Source organism: Myxine glutinosa, chromosome 13, assembly GCF_964187855.1.
Source record: "Myxine glutinosa chromosome 13, kmMyxGlut1.1, whole genome shotgun sequence".
In the NCBI taxonomy this organism is placed as follows: Eukaryota; Metazoa; Chordata; class Myxini; order Myxiniformes; family Myxinidae; genus Myxine; species Myxine glutinosa.
The window spans coordinates 57550847-57567913 of NC_136273.1; the positions used below are offsets into that span (position 1 = coordinate 57550847).

The 17067-nt window shown below is 44.5% G+C and overlaps 1 protein-coding gene across 1 annotated transcript in view; it reads right to left on the reverse strand.

The window, feature by feature from the left end:
* Positions 1–17067, reverse strand: part of LOC137438368 (voltage-dependent P/Q-type calcium channel subunit alpha-1A) — a 387802-nt gene that overhangs the window by 40376 nt on the left and 330359 nt on the right. The window contains exons 41-43 of the mRNA XM_078767016.1: positions 11932–12035; positions 7153–7277; positions 4701–4815 (exon numbers count right to left, since the gene is read on the reverse strand). Coding sequence (XP_078623142.1) covers positions 4701–4815; positions 7153–7277; positions 11932–12035 — 344 coding nt within the window. The remainder of the gene's footprint in view (positions 1–4700; positions 4816–7152; positions 7278–11931; positions 12036–17067) is intronic.

The following is a 17067-nucleotide window of genomic DNA, read 5'->3' on the forward strand; positions in this document are numbered from 1 at the left end:
ACTTGCGGCAAACGAAGGACTGAAGCAGAGAACTTGCTGCGAGAGAGAAAGATAACGGACTAGTGCGGGAAAGCCGAGAGCAAAGGAGAACTCGCAGCAGTTGATGAACTTGATGAACTTCACGCACTTGCACGAGAGCGGTACAGATACGCGGGCGCAGCCAGGCGCGCTTGAACCGAATACCGCGCATTTCGAGACGCGCGAGTGAGAACGGCTGAGTAACCGCTAGCCGCGCTAAGTCCGCCCTTTGCCGTTCCGCCCCAACATCTGCCTTGTTCGGGAGACGCGCTACGAGTCCCTGCCTTCGCCTGCTACCACCTTCGCGGGACGTGCCGGGGCCGTGGAGACCCGGACGGAGGCTGTCTCTGGACGACGACGTGGACACGTTGGGGAACATCTACCCTTCTGCAATTCCCTGTGTGAGTGTGAGATGGGCCCGTTGTCCAAGGGATAAGTTACGACTGCGTAAGGTTGCTCTGTGTCTCTTCATCCTTGAACCTTGTATATACGTATGGGAAATAATTAAACCGTTTGTTCTTCCTTTCTTCCTGATTCGATCGTTCCTGTGGTTTCTCTGATTGACTAAGCGTGGCACGAATAAAACCGCTCTAACCGGGTTCCAATATCTAGATAACTGCGCGGACCACGTGTACGCAATCCGCTCGGCGTACTCAAACCACACGTGGTTCGTGTGAGGCTTGTTTCCTCGCTCCAAGGGCAGCGCGGGGAATTAGGTACAAGCGAGAAGTGGTCCCGAAACCCTACTCCGCGTGTGTCCGAGAGGGACGTCTCAAGTCTCGATTCCGCCAAGCCCAGTAAAGACAAGGGGATTAATCCCCCCTTGAGAAGGGGATTAAGGGCGGCGTAGAGAACCACAACAATTGGTAGTCAGGAGTGGGGATTTGGAACCTTGGACAAAATTTTCAGACAGAATTTTGGAGACCAATTTTACATATTGGCCGCAACAATTGGTGTCGGGGAGTGGGATTGGACCCGGAGTGCGCTTCATGCACTTGAAATTGCAAGTGGACGAAATTTAGTTTTCAAAATCAAAATTAACCTTCGCGTAACCTTCGCGCGCACTGCGGCCGAGCACTGCTGCTCATAACCTTCGCGCGCACTGCGGCTAAGCACCTCCTCTGTGACCAGAGTGGTGAGCCTTCTCCAGGATCCTCCGAAGGGACACAGGTACGAGACGTTGGCGGCACTGCTGAATGTCTCCTTCGCGCGCACTGCGGCCGAGCACTACTGCTCGTCACCTTCGCGCGCACTGCGGCCGTGCGCTGCTGCTAATCGCCTTCACGCAACTCCTACATACTACAACTACAACTCGCGAAAACTCTACAACTACAACTCGCACAACTACAACTCCTACTCCTACTCTGCAGCCTCGGGAGGCCCGTGAGGAACCTCAGCAGCCTCCCCCGAGGCCCGTGAGGAACCTCAGCAGCCTCCCCCGAGGCCCGTGAGGAACCTCAGCAGCCTCCCCCGAGGCCCGTGAGGAACCTCAGCAGCCTCCCCCGAGGCCCGTGAGGAACCTCAGCAGCCTCCCCCGAGGCCCGTGAGGAACCTCAGCAGCCTCCCCCGAGGCCTTGACCAGCCCCCTTGGTTGGCTCAACCCCACGGCGGTGCCGTCCCCCATCGGGTAAGTCACTGGTTGGCCCGCCCACCGCCAAGCCGCTCACAGTCCCTGCTCGGGTCATCAGTCGTTTCGGCCGGGTGGTTAAGGCCCCCCGAAAACTGACATTGCCCGTGCGAGTGCATTCTGGGGGGGCGCATGTAGCGCTGTAGCGGTTACCTTATTGGGACATAAACCACGGGCACGGGCCAGTGGGGCTTTTGATGGTGTGGGTGTGGCGTGCGCGCGGTTGTTGGAGCCACGCCCTCCGAAGGGGGTTTTGGCGTTATAAAAGCTGTATGAGTTCCGTTCGCGTAAGGAGTTCTGTTGGAATAAAGGAGCTTTGAACACCAAAGAAATGGCCTCATCCTCTTGTCATCCGCAACTCCTACAATATTATATATGTATATATATATATATATATATATATATATATATATATATATATATATATATATATATATATATATATACATACATATATATATATATATATATATATATATATATATATATATATATATATATATATATATATATATATATATATGTACAGACTTGGCAATTAATATGGAATATTAATTTTTTTCTTGACTTGGGTTTACTTTCTTAACTCAGTATATCAATGTGGTGAGTTTCTTTTACACTTTGGTGATTTATTTGTTAAAAGAACCATGTCACTGATTGTCTGTCGCAGCAAGAGTTCAACAACAGGATTATATCACAGGTGGCGTGGCAAAATGTACGGACAGGTGCATTTGATGATTGGCTTCACAGTCGGGTATACAAGGGTTGTTGCGTTCTGTATTAGTGGAAAACAACTGCTGCACGTCTCCAAAAGTTATTGCCGCTTCCTCTGGAGATGGTCCGTCAACTCGACAATGCTGCTTGTCATGGAGTGGTGGCTTTACAAAATTACGGCATGAAACAGCGTGCTATTGCTCAGCAGTATGGCATCACTCAAGGTCAGGTGTCAAATATCGTGAAACGAAATGCTCAGAGGGGTGTCCCTACTCCAATACCGAGGCCAGGACGTCCCCGCAGAACCAGAAGGAGGGATGATCGCCAGCTGCACCTGTTAGTCCGCAATGGCCGTACCAAGTCAGCTAATCGGCTTAGGGCTGAGTGGCAGCAACTGACAAATGTGCCTGTATCCAGAAGGCTAGTCAACCAACGACTGGTTCAAGCAGGCTATCGTGCCAGGCGTCCCCTGAGAAAGCCACGCCTGACCAGACAACACCGCCAGCGCCGATTGCAGTGGGCCAGAGAGCACCGTCAATGGCAGCCAGGACACTGGAATCACGTGATCTTCAGTGACGAGTCTAGATTTCTGGTCTATCGTCAAGATGGCCACGTCCGAGTGCGCAGACAAGTGCATGAAGCCTTCAACAAAGATTGTATAGTGCCAAGAGTCCAAGCTGGAGGTGGTGGGGTGACCGTTTGGGCTGCTTTTCATGCAGGGGGCAAAACTGACCTGGTTGTTCTGAATGGAAACCTGAACCAGTTCAAGTACGGGGCCATTCTGGAATAAACATTGCTTCCATTTGCTCATGCAGCCTTTCGAGGAAACGTTGTCTTCCAAGATGCCAATGCACGGCCTCATCGTGCTCGCATGATCTAACATTTTCTTGCTGACCGTGGTGTAGAGCATATGGAGTGGCCTGCCACGTCCCCGGATATGAATCCAATAGAGAACTTGTGGGCAGAATTAACGCGTCAAATCGACCACTTGGACCAGCAGCCGACCTCTGTGCGTGAATTGCAGCAGGCTGTTGTCACTGCATGGCAAGCGATTCCTGTCCAAACCTTGGCAAATCTCGTGAACAGCATGCCTCAACGTGTACGTGCTCTCCTGATTGCTCGTGGGGGTTACACGAAGTACTGAACTGTAATTTTACTGTCCGTAATCCCAGTCGTAATTTAACTTTTGTTTTTGTTAAAAAATTTTTTGGCTAATGTGCAAAATAAAGAGATACTTCTGGAAAACGTACAGAAGTTGAACACAGTACTGTCCACGAATTGAGTTAGATATCAGTTTACATCACTTTCAAGGATCAATTTATTTGTTTCGAAATGTCAAATGTGGTTTTTGTTTCTTTTAAAGGTCACATTAACAAAATCTAGAATAATTTCAACATAATTCCAATGAACTTTTGGTTCTAAGACATCTTGAAAAGTAAGTTCACCCCCACAAAAAAAAATTCCATATTAAATGCCAAGTCTGTATATATATATATATATATATATATATATATATATATATATATATATATATATATATACATATATATAAAGGCTCTTCTCACGAAACAGTTGGATAGGCTTTGCTTATTCGGCATGAGCTTAGCAGAGCTACAGCCCACTACTTCCCAGAAGGATTGTACTGCAGCCAATACTGGGAGGATAATTTGGTTCTCAATTTATATACATGAAAGATCAATTATTTTTTGAACTGAGAGTATTGTTGTTTTATTCCAATTACAATGAGTAAAAGTCTGAATTGCAACAGTGTTCATGAAATACGTAGTGTAATTATTTTCCCATATATACGATCGGCCAATTAAAGGAAGAGTGGGAAATGAATTGGTGGCGATCCAACTACAAGGTTATATCTGGCCTTCGCAAGGCACACCAGGTGACACGCGTTACCTTAGAATTCCTCACCTGCTCAACCTCCCCAATTCCAGGCTGGTTGTCCACCTGCGTTCATTCGGCCCCTTGTTCTTCCGATCGTGGCATAGCCTCCCCGAATCCCTTGTCTCAAGCCCCTCACTTCAGTCTTACAAATGTGCCCACCTATGCACAACCACGATGTCTTCTACACACCCTCCCCCCCCAGCCCCTCCCGATTTATATTCCTCCCTGGGCCAGCTACTTGTTGTTGTTATTTATTCTTGTGCATGTCCATCCCTGCACTAACTTTCGGTGGACTGTAAACCTGCTGCCCTTTGTTGCTTAGCTCCTCCATGAGACTCGACACTTGCATACAAAACAAATAATCAAGGCACAAATTTTCATGAGGAAGTAGTGCAAAACTATCTCCTTTATGCACATCCCAAGATACAGGCCCCTTTCCCCTTACCTGGCGCGGTATTCCCGGTGGATAACCTTCCTCAGCCTTGCGGCTTTGCCTGGCCTTCTGCACCATCTCTTGTGCCCGCTGGGTAACCCAGGACACTGAGCTCGTGAGTTCACCTCTGCAGTAAGGTACGGGTGGACCAGGGCAACAAAGAGGAACTGATAAAATTTCAATTATATGCCTTATCTATCTATAATTCCAGCAATCTCTGTGTGTCTGTGTGTCTGTGTGTCTGTGTGTCTGTGTGTCTGTGTGTCTGTGTGTCTGTGTGTCTGTGTGTCTGTGTGTCTGTGACCGCTGTTTCTCGACAACCACGGGTCCGATATACTTGAAACTTGCCAGGTATATTGCTGGGGACCCGAGGATGTGCCTTTTCAAGGTTTCATATTAATCGGACAATTACTTACCGAGCTATGTCCAAAAAACGCTTCAACCAATCAGAGAGCAGCGAGCTATCACGTGTGCCGAACGTGGCGATCAGACTCTGCCTCGGACGGCACATTTGACAGCGTATTCATTTATTTCACGTTGGAAAACTATGTTGCCGTTAAACTATGTTTTAAAACGAATTCAAACTGCGATTAAATTAAAACGATTCATCCTAACTGCGATTTGCGAACTTCCGGACAGTGACGACTTATCTTCCGGCAGCCAATCACAGAACGCTCTGTTGCGTAGGCGTGGCCGATGTGAGACGAGCGGAGCTGAGCGCGTTACGAGCTGACCGCCATTACGGTACGTAATTCGATTTCTTATGCGCATTATTTCTCCCAATTCAGTCAGAGCGAAGGGCGGAAGCGAAGAGCGTTGTTTTTTTTGTTTACGGGCGTACGGGCGGGGTAGAGCGTACGGGTAGCGATTTTTTTTTTTTTTGGCCACGGAACGGGCACCCACGTACGGGCAATGCCCTAGTAATGGATAATGTCATCAAGCCACCTTCCTCACTGCTTTAATCCTGCGCACATTCCAAATGAGTCTCGCTTTTGAACAAATCGACCGAACTTGATGGAATTTTCCGGGATTACGCAGAAGTTTAACGCAATGTGTGCCGAGTGATAGTGTAATGGACATTACATGTTATGACAAATTTCAATTTTATGGTCCTACGAATGGCACATTCAATTTCAATGCCACTCTCGGTGGGTGTGAAGATTGCATAATGGACATTATTACTGCCGAAAACGTTTTCGAGTTTATGTGTAACTGGTAATTTTGTTTGAATGACAATTCTTAATTGTAGCTGGTAAAGAAATAATGATGACGTCATCGGTCACGTGGTTCGGCCGCCATCTTGGGAAAACCGAAAAAATTTGCACCTCTATATCTCCGAAAGTGCTGAATAGAAAAAAAATTGAGACGTGGCTCATTGTAAAGAACTCTCCATGGAGAATAAAATATGTTAATGATGACATCATCGGTGCCTCCATTATGACGTCATAATTCGACAAGTACAAAACTTAATCCGATAAGGATGAAATTTCTTGAGCATAATCTAGGAATAAATTAGTTTAGATAAAAATAATGATGACGTCATCCGTCACGCGGTTCGGCCGCCATATTTGTTTTAACACAAAAGCCTTAAAAACCACGGAAAATACATCCTGGCGAGGGTTTGCAATCTCTGATTGCTCTTTCTTGTTGTAGTTGGAATTTGCAGGGAATGGATGGCCTGATCTTAAATAAACCAATATGGAGCGAGCAATATTTTTGATTTTATAATAGATCATTATACTGTACAGGCTATTATTATTGATGACCCTTTGAACTTGGCAAAAATTTCAGGAATGTTTTAATTGCCGAGCTCGCATTCTTAATAGTTGCGTTTGAAGTCATCCAAATTAAGGAATAAAGTTGATGGGCATAACCATTACCACTAGGAAAGGCAGAGTAGCTTAGACTCTTAGAGTCATGTGCACTCGCGTTTGAACTGTTTAGCCCTGGTTCAAATCTCAACTCGGCTATAAACCGTCATCCTGGTGTTTCACGTGCAGGCCGACGTATCAATCGATGTGTGTGCCGTGCATCGGAAGGATGCTAAGCTGGATGACCCATCAGCCAGCACTGGTCTTTGGGAGACGTGAACGATTCCAGGGTGCCTTTCACAAAGAGTCGGCGAGTTATCGCCAGAACTCTGAACAAATTTTACAAATTCCTGCTCTACCTACAGGAGGCACTACATCAGCGGGATATCCGTACTCCCAGCAACAATGGGAACTGGCAGCCAATTCTGCATACAAATGAACGACCACGTCACGTTGAGATGGGTCAACCCAACATGGGCACGGTCGCCGTGGATTACGATGCAATCTTTTGGTGTGCCACTTCCAATTGCACCACCACGTGCTAAAGCGACTGCCCGATGTTTTTGTGTACTGTATATGCGAATGAGTTATGAAATGTTCTTGCTGTACTAAAGTGCCATAATAGTTTGCTGTGATGTTTCCGCAAAACCTACGGGCGCCTTTCGGTGTCGAGAAGCCGCTGGCTGAGCTGCGAATCATCGGCGTGCACGACAACGCCGGGTAGACCCTGCGTCCCACTGGTCCCCATCATACGTTGAAACAATGATGGTTTACGGCTCTGGAAAAAAAAAAGAGAAACATCCATCATGTTGTTTAGTGACGTTAGTGGACCCAAAAAAGATTATTTTTGGCCTAAGTTGCTTGTATTGTATGCACATCATATGCAATCAGTCAATACTGTATTTTCTTAAGTTCTGAGGATGTGGGTGGCATTTCATTTATTAATATGACCGTCCGTTCTGAGTTTTCTTGAGGGTATGAAGAGTCATCCACTTGTAAATCAGACCAAGCAAGGCAGGCATTTAAAAGGGCTCCCCGAGGGTCATTAGTGTGCCAACTGGAGTTGTAAGCCGGCAATCCAATATAGCGAGTTTGTAATTCTCCCGAGACTCACCCGCTAAACAGAAATGCGTGGAATCCAAATCCGTAATACTGCTGCATTCAGCTGAATTATGAACCCCCAACCTCTGGGATACCAATCCGGTGTCCGCACGCAGAGCCACCACCCCCACCTACATCCTCAACTCAATCTATCCCAATACGTGAATGCATGGAATTACTCGCTTGTTTTATACGCACAACCCAATACCGAACAACCACTTACCATTGAATACATGGGTGTAGTCGTGATACTAGCTAAAGGCTAATGAGATCCTTTAGATACAAAATATCGCGGGGAGACAGCGTGGCTTATACTCCATACTCCATCTAAAAGAAGTTGACAGGGCATGGAATAAATGTGTGTGTCGTCCCTTGGATGGACGTTCATAATCTGGGTGCCCCATCTGCCAGCATTAGTGTTGGTGGACATTAAAGATACCATGCTGTCCTTCGAGAAGCGTCGGCGAGCTTTCGCCAGAACCCTGAACAACTTACAAATTCCTGCGCTAAACTACAGGGGGCACTGAATCGGTGAGATGGGAAATATGTGCAAAATGTTCAGTTCCACCGAAAAGTCTGCTATCCTGATGGAGGATCACCAATAGGCCTTTACAGGGCCCTGGCAGCAGTTGTGGGCCAAAAAAAGCTCCCAATGAGGCGAGGTGACCAACCCCATGCTCCATACTAGAATGTATTTGTCCATGCATTTGATCCAGTATTTTGTTGTGTGGGATTTTTTGGAGACCGTTGGCAGATCATGCATGGTATATACTGGATGTGTGACCAGCATTAAGGAATCCGAACCAGGAATGGCTTTTTTTTGGTTCATCTTGCTCGTGTCCAACTCGCATTCGGCCAGAGCACACAAAATGGCATGTGGACTTGGACAGTGATTTGCAGGTCATATGACAAGAAGGTGTACAAGTTTGATAGAAATGGGTGATGTAAGAGAAATAACATTTATTGGAGATATGGGATGATGAAGAAATAGTTAGCACCTCACTTCCATTTCATGGTTGTCGTCCTCAGAAGTTATATTTCAATGCCTAGCTCCCCAAAACAGCTTTAAACACAACACCGCAGAGCGCTTCGCATATGGTTGTTAAAGCATCAGGTCAAGGGTCCACATGCAGACACCTCCTGCTTAAGTGAAATTTCAAATTCCTGTTAGGTTTTTCGTGGTCGACTCCCCCCAACTCCCAAGGCCTACACGGCTATTAAGGCTCTTGGGATGCTCCAAATTGCTTGGAGCCACTGGGCTCCATTTCCTCTGACCTGCTCGAGCTCCTCTGACGTGCCGATAAGGCCAAGCGCTTGATTAGGCCTGCAGCCTTGCTTGTTGTGGACGATAAGATGGAACGTGCCTGTCTGGCCATGACAGATTGGCACCGACGAGGAAAGGGATTTCACCATTGGATATCGATTATTAATGCATGTTGATTGGTAAGCCTGGTGTTGGCTTAGCGGTTAGCGTGCCGACTTGGGATCCTAGGATCCTGGGTTGGAATCCCGTTCGATTGCTAAATGAACACCAGGGGGGTTGACTCAGCCTGTCATCCTTCTGAGGTCGGCAAATTGAGTACCAGCTTGCTGGGATGAATGATCCCGGTGTGTACCACGGTTTAGAATAGGTACACCGTATCCCTGCTCATCGTAAGAGGCGACTAAGGGTTGGCGTCAGGAAGGGCATCCGGCCATAAAAACTGCCTCAAAAAGGGAACCATGAGGTCATGGGGCCCGCAAGGCTAACCCCCGCTTTAGCGGGGAAAATGGCCTCAAAACGATCATTCATTCATTCAATGCATGTTGATTGGTGAATCACAGGGAATCTTTATGCCATATGTGTTTATTGAACATTCCCTGCTAAAGTGGTCCCTCATTCATTCATTGTACTCATAGATAATCCCACCTTTTTGAATAACGCCCTTTTCCATAAACACCAGTCTCCCACATACATTGCTATAAGATCATTCACCCGAGGATGCACTGAGAGAATGAAGGTTGGTACTGTGTGGTGCAATATGCCTTTTTGTGGTTGTGAAAGATCCTGTAAATATAATTGCTGTAGTAGCCCCACAAGGCACAGGGATTGCTAAGCCTTAAATGGTAGAACAAACCATTTAGTGAGGAGACACATATTGATTTCATACACACAAAGGCTGAATTTCTGACCCACTGCTCTCCCCTTGCCTTTCCTTCCTCACAGACTTATTTCCCTTCTCCGCTCACACTCCTCGCACCAAAGGCAATGATTCCTTGGGTGTTCTGGTGATGAAGCACCACCGAGCAAAATTAGTGAGTGCACAGCACCCACAAACCATGATCGTTATTGATTTCTCAGTTCCTTATAAAGGTCGGTGTGTGTGTGCGTGCGTGTGCGTGTGCGCGTGCTCACTTAACTTAGGAGCCGTTCTACACAGATAACCATGTAGTACCTCTGCTGAAGTGTCTTTGGTCTGAGAATGTCATGGCAACAATATTCTTCCAGTTGCTGGGGATGGGGGGTCACTTTTACCCGTTTTTTCTCTCTACAAGCAGAGAGCAAGGCTTTAACAGTGGGGGTAGTGGTTGGGGGAAGGAGTGGTGGAACTCTCGCTACCTACTCATGGGAAAGGGCCTTATTTTGACCAATCGATAGAAGCTTCTCAGAGATGGAAATGACAAAGCAATATTTTATGTGGAGAGGGGAGAGGTAATAAAAACAACAACCAGCTGACAACGTATATTTCGATATTTCTATTATAATTAATTAATTAACTAATTAATTAAATGGAACTGCGAGTGGTGCTTCCAAGCAGTCCGAATCTGCCCATCCACGTGGAGCCCTATTCGTATGTTTTCTGAAAAAATGGAGTCTATATCCATTGTCGGCAAGAAAAAAATGCGCAGAGTGTCACTTTTTTGTGACCCATTCAGCATCAATGGGCCAAGCTGCATATATTACGTAACATATTTGACCAATAGCGAGCTTCCAGAGTTTTGAGGGCAGAAACTTCCAATTCACACTTCAATACTGTCCGCCAAATTTCATGTCAATCGGTTTAGTAGTTCTGGAGAAGATTGTTTTATGTTTGGACAAAATCCAAGATGGCCGCCAATACAGGACAAAATTCCAAAAACAAAATTGTTTCAGATCAAGTTCCAAGGGCATGCTATAAACATGCACAGATTGGCATAGCCAGCTGCAACAGTTTTTTCAAAAGCCTTACACAAAAATCGGCGGATGAGAATAATAATCCAAAGAAAAATTATTTGCTACCCACCTGTGGACTTGGCAGCAGAATGATGATGAAATGCACCACGCCGTCTCCACCTCTCATAACACATTTAAAAACACCCACCGGCAGAAACAAAAGTTTTGGTGGCTATCCCTTCCACACTCTCCATTCGCCGTCCTATCATCCATCCTTCCTTCTCAAATTTAATTTTTTTACACCCTCTGAGGCTCATGGTAGAGCTGCGACACAAATCACACATAGACAGATGGATACATGAGACACCAGACTTGACTTTCATGCAAACACAGCCGCTGAGATTTTCACACAATTTGCCTCCAACTGCTCTTGTGCATATGCAAAACAGTACGTAGTGGGATGTAAGGGAGATGCTTTATGTCAGAATTTAAAAGTTTAAGTCTGCCTATCATATTTGTTGATGACGTACCACCTCGTTTTATGCCCACACATGGGAACATTAATAAATATGATTAATAATGATTTCACTTTGCTTGAACAGCACCTGGTGGAAAAGGCTTTAGGCATTCATTACTTCCATTGCTTCTGGGTAATTTCACCATTACATCATTCTGAAATGCATTGGGAGGCTGCTTGGGCATGAGATGCAGAATCGGGGGTATGGGCAGGTGGGACAGGATGGGGGTGCTGCAATGCGTTGGTGACCTCGACACACATTTCTGAGATCTGATGAGATTCCCCTTCTGATCTGATGAGGTCTTGTGAGAAATCACAGGAGATTTTGGTTAGGGCAAATGCAACACTTATCCACATTAATAGTCAGTAATAGCACCAGTTTATACACATTAATATCCAAATTGAATATCCAAAGTGAATATAATTGTGCAATCGAGATGCCCCGATGATGATGATGATGATGATGATGATGATGATGATGATGCTAATGATATCCAAATGGAGCGTTGAACCTTTGTTTTTAACAACTCTCAACTTTTAACAAGTTTAACAACTTTTAAGTCAGAAGGAAAAGGTTAGTCGATGAAAAACAGGCAACAAGTAGCAAAACAATACCAGTGGAATGATCTTCCATCAGAGAGTGTATTCACGAATGATTGAAGCAAGGAAGTGCAAACCAACCTGTGGGTTCTCTTTAGCCTCCTGAAGTTTCTTGTTCTTATTCTGTCGGTAATAGTCATAGATCATCATAGCTGCATACACCTTTCCAACAGTGAGGTCTGATGCTGACGGAACAACATGCGGGAGTGACACAATCAATGATACTGAAATCCAAGGGAAATCTACCGTCAATGCAAACCCTTGATTGTATGGAGGATACGTCAAGCTATTTCTTGCAAAATACAATATTGGCCCACAAGGCAGGGTGAACAACCATTGCATAGTCATGTTTCATGTTTAAAATACATCCGCCAGGGGAGATACGAAAACAGACCCGTATTGTTTGTGCGTTAAGAGGCCTGTCTTGCAGCATGGCCCTGGAACATGTTAGGCCCATTATGTGCAGCAAAAGCAATAAAGTTTATGTTTGACTGCCTCACAGTATTACGGTGTTATGGATTTTCGGTCCTCTCATGCTGTTTTAACTCTGTTTGGAGAGGGGCAGAGAGAAGGGAAATAAAACCTAAAACATACAGCACCATTTCTGGTTTATAAATTAGAGTTTAAGAAAAAGGAAACGTTTGTTTTCTTGGAAATTTGAGACTTTAAAATGATTGCTATTCCTTCAGCAATCTCAACTTTTTATATATTATATGAAAAATATAAACATCAAGACCCACTCACGTCTCACTTGTAATTGGAGCGAATAACCAATCGGCTCTTTTACCTAATCAATTACTCTAGATGGCTAGGATTATCAAATAAAATAACTTCCATGCTCTTAAAGCGAAATAAAGCTGCATAAAGCAACCAAGAAAAGTTCGGCAAGGTAAGCTATTTTCCTTGACTAGAAGAGTATGGGAGAAAATACACATATATTATGTGTGTGTGTGTGTGTGTGTATATATTATATATATATATATATATATATATATATATATATATATATATATATATATATATATATATATATAGATATATATATATATATATATATATATATATATATCAGTCACTATGCGACCTTCATATCATCAGTGGAGAACCGCCAGCAAGCAGTTGAACAACACTTCCGTTGAACTTGGGGACGACTAAGAAGAAGACCTTTGTTGGTCGAAAGCTTGTCAAATTAAAGATCGACGTCCTGAAGCTACGTCCGCGTCTGATTTAACCTCCCGATTATTTATTAAATGCAAATGAGACGCCCTGCTCATACTGTGGAGTTTCTACTATTTCTCACAGTTATATATATATATATATATCTATATATATGTGTATATATATATATATATACATATACATACAGTCACGTGAAAAAGTAAGTACACCCCATGTAAAGTTTTGACTTTTTCAAAATATTTCAACATACAGCTATTTGATCTTCATTTCAACAATATTGATAGATAAAGGTGATATAACATAACAAATATCGTGAAACATTTACATTTTGTAGTCCATTGTATAATTTAAATAAACATAAATGCAAATTTCGCATGTGGAAAAAGTAAGTACACTCTTTATTTTATTTTATTTTTAATTTTTTTAAATACTGAATCGAGGCTCGTGAAAGAGCTGACAACCACGAGGGAAAGACAGCACAGGGGGACCACGAGGGAAACACAGTACAGGGGGAAACATTCATTAAAACACATTCAACAAAAAGACATCCAGCAACACAGTACAGGGGGACCGCGAGGGAAAGACAGTCGGAATGGGATGGATCTAATCTAATCCTTGGATGTAATAGGTGGTATTGCCCCCTTTGGCAGAAACAACCTCAAGTAGGCGTTTGTTATAACTGTCAACCAGGCTCTGACATCGACTGGGAGAAATTTTTGCCCACTCCTCCATGCAGAATTATTTCAGCTGTGCGATGTTTGAGGAGTTTCTTGCATGCACAGCTCGTTTCAAATCCCCCCACAACATTTCGATGGGATTTAGATCCGGGCTTTGACTTGGCCATTCCAGAACCCTCCATTTCTTTCTTTTCAGCCATTCCTTGGTGAATTTACTGGTATGTTTTGGGTCATTGTCATTTTGCAAGGTCCACCTTCAGTTGAGCGTAAACTTTCCGACAGATGGCCTCACATTATCCTCAAGCACCCTCTGGTACAATGAAGAATTCATAGTGGATTATATGATGGTGAGCTGCCCAGGCTGTGATGCAGCAAAGCTGCCCCAAACCATAATATTTCCACCACCATGCTTTACAGTTGGTATCAGGTTCTTGAGGTCAAATGCTGTCTTTGGTTTTCACCAAACATGTCTTCTGGTACTGTGGCCAAAAAGCTCTACCTTTAACTCATCTGTCCAGAGCACATTGTTCCAGAAGTGCTGGTCTTTGCCGAGGTGTTCATTGGCAAACTTTAGTCTTGCCCTGATCTTCCTTCTGGACAGCAAAGGTTTCCTCCTGGCACACCTCCCATGTAGATCGAATTTGTGCAGCCTCTTTCTAATGGCAGACTCGTGCACTTTGACATCAACAGTGGCAAGAGCTACCTGTAGGTCCCGTGATGAGATTCTGGGGTTCTTAGAGACTTCATTCAGCATCTTGCGGTCTGCTCTCGGGCTGAAATTGCTGGGGCGGCCTTGCCTGAACAAGTTAGCAGCTGTTTGGAATCTTCTCCACATATAGATGATCTTCCGGACAGTCGAATGATTGATTTCAAATTGTTTGGAGATCTTTTTAAACCCCTTCCCAGACTCGTAGGCATCTATAACCTTCTTTCTGAAGGCCTCAGAGAGCTCTTTTGATCTGGGCAGGGTGACGCCGCACACTTCAACAACAAAGAGCAAACCAAACTAAATGTCTGAGGTTTAAAGAAGACAGGTTCCTCCAAGATCCTCTCTAACGATGTTCTAATCATTTGCACCTGATCTGGTGCACCTGATTCTAATTTTAGGTATTTGAAGTAGTGATAAATGTAGGGGTGTACTTACTTTTTCGACATGTGAAATTTGCATTTATGTTTATTTAAATTATACAATGGACTACAAAATGTAAATGTTTCATGATATTTGTTATATTATATCACCTTTATCTATCAATATTGTTGAAATGAAGATCAAATAGCTGTATGTTGAAATATGTTGAAAAAGTCAAAACTTTACATGGGGTGTACTTACTTTTTCACGTGACTGTATATAGGAGGATCTTGGAGGAACCTGTCTTATTTAAACCACAGACATTTAGTTTGGTTTGCTCTTTGTTGTTGAAGTGTGCGGTGTCACCATGCCTAGATCAAAAGAGCTCTCTGAGGCCTCCAGAAAGAAGGTTATAGATGCCCTACGAGTCTGGGAAGGGATTTTAAAAGATCTCCAAACAATTTGAAATCAATCATTCGACTGTCCGGAAGTTCATCTACAAGTGGAGAAGATTCCAAACAACTGCCAAATTGTTCCGGCCAGGCCGCCCCAGCAAGTTCAGCCCGAGAGCAGACCGCAAGATGCTGAAAGAAGTCTCTAAGAACCCCAGAATGTCATCACGGGACCTACAGGTAGCTCTTGCCACTGTTGATGTCAAAGTGCACGAGTCTACCATTAGAAAGAGGCTGCACAAAATTTGATCTGCATGGGAGGTGTGCCAGGAGGAAACCTTTGCTGTCCAGAAAGAAGATCAGAGCAAGACTAAAGTTTGCCAATGAACACCTCGGCAAAGACCAGCACTTCTGGAACAATGTGCTCTGGACAGCTGAGTCAAAGGTGGAGCTATTTGGCCACAGTACCAGAAGAAATGTTTGGCGAAAACCAAAGACAGCATTTGACGCACCAGAACCTGATACCAACTGTAAAGCATGGTGGTGGAAATATTATGGTTTGGGGCAGCTTTGCTGCATCAGGGCCTGGGCAGCTCACCATCATAGAATCCACTATGAATTCTTCATTGTATCAGAGGGTGCTTGAGGATAATGTGAGGCCATCTGTCGGAAAGTTGAAGCTCAACCGAAGATGGACCTTGCAACATGACAATGACCCTAAACATACCAGTAAATCCACCAAGGAATGGCTGAAAAGAAAGAAATGGAGGGTTCTGGAATGGCCAAGTCAAAGCCCGGATCTAAATCCCATCGAGATGTTGTGGGGGGATTTGAAACAAGCTGTGTATGCAAGAAACCCCTCAAACATTGCACAGCTGAAAGAATTCTGCATGGAGTGGGCAAAAATTTCTCCCAATCGATGTCAGAGACTGGTAGACAGTTATAAGAAATGCCTACTTGAGGTTGTTTCTGCCAAAGGGGGCAATACCACCTATTAGAGCCAAGGGTGTACTTACTTTTTCCACATGCGAAATTTGCATTTATGTTTATTTAAATAATACAATGGACTACAAAATGTAAATGTTTCATGATATTTGTTATATTGTATCACCTTTATCTGTCAATATTGTTGAAATGAAGATCAAATAGCTGTATGTTGAAAAAATCAAAACTTTACATGGGGTGTACTTACTTTTTCACGTGACTGTATGTATATATATGTATACATATTGTAGAGTTATACACACTACGTGACCAAAAGTATGTGGCACCCCTTCTAATGAGTGTATCCGGCTGTTTCAGCCACAACCACTGCTGAAAGGTATATATAATCAAGCACACAGCCACGCAATCTTCATAGACAAACATTGGCAGTAGAATGGGCCGTACTGAAGAGCTCAGTGACTTTCAACATGGCACCGTCATATGATGCAACCTTTCCAATAAGTAAGTTCGTCAAATTTCTGCCCTGCTAGAGCTGACCCGGCCAATTGTAAGTGCTGTTATTGTGAAGTGAAAACGTCTAGGAGCAACAACAGCTCAGCCGCGCAGTGGTAGACCACACAAGCTCACAGAACGGGACCACCGAGTGCTGAAGCGCATTGCACGTAAAAATTGCCTGTCCTCAGTTGCAACACTCACTACCGAGTTCCAAACTGCCTCTGAAAGCAACGTCAGCAAAACAACTGTTCGTGGGGAGCTTCATGAAATGGGTTTCCATGGCCGAACAGCCGCACACAAGCCTGAGATCACCATGCGCAATGCAAGCATCGGTTGGAGTGGTGTAAAGCTCTCCGCCATTGGACTCTGGAGCAGTGGAAACGCGTTCTCCGGAGTGTTGAATCACACTTCACCATCTGGCAATCCGACGGACGAATCTGGGTTTGACAGATGCCAGGAG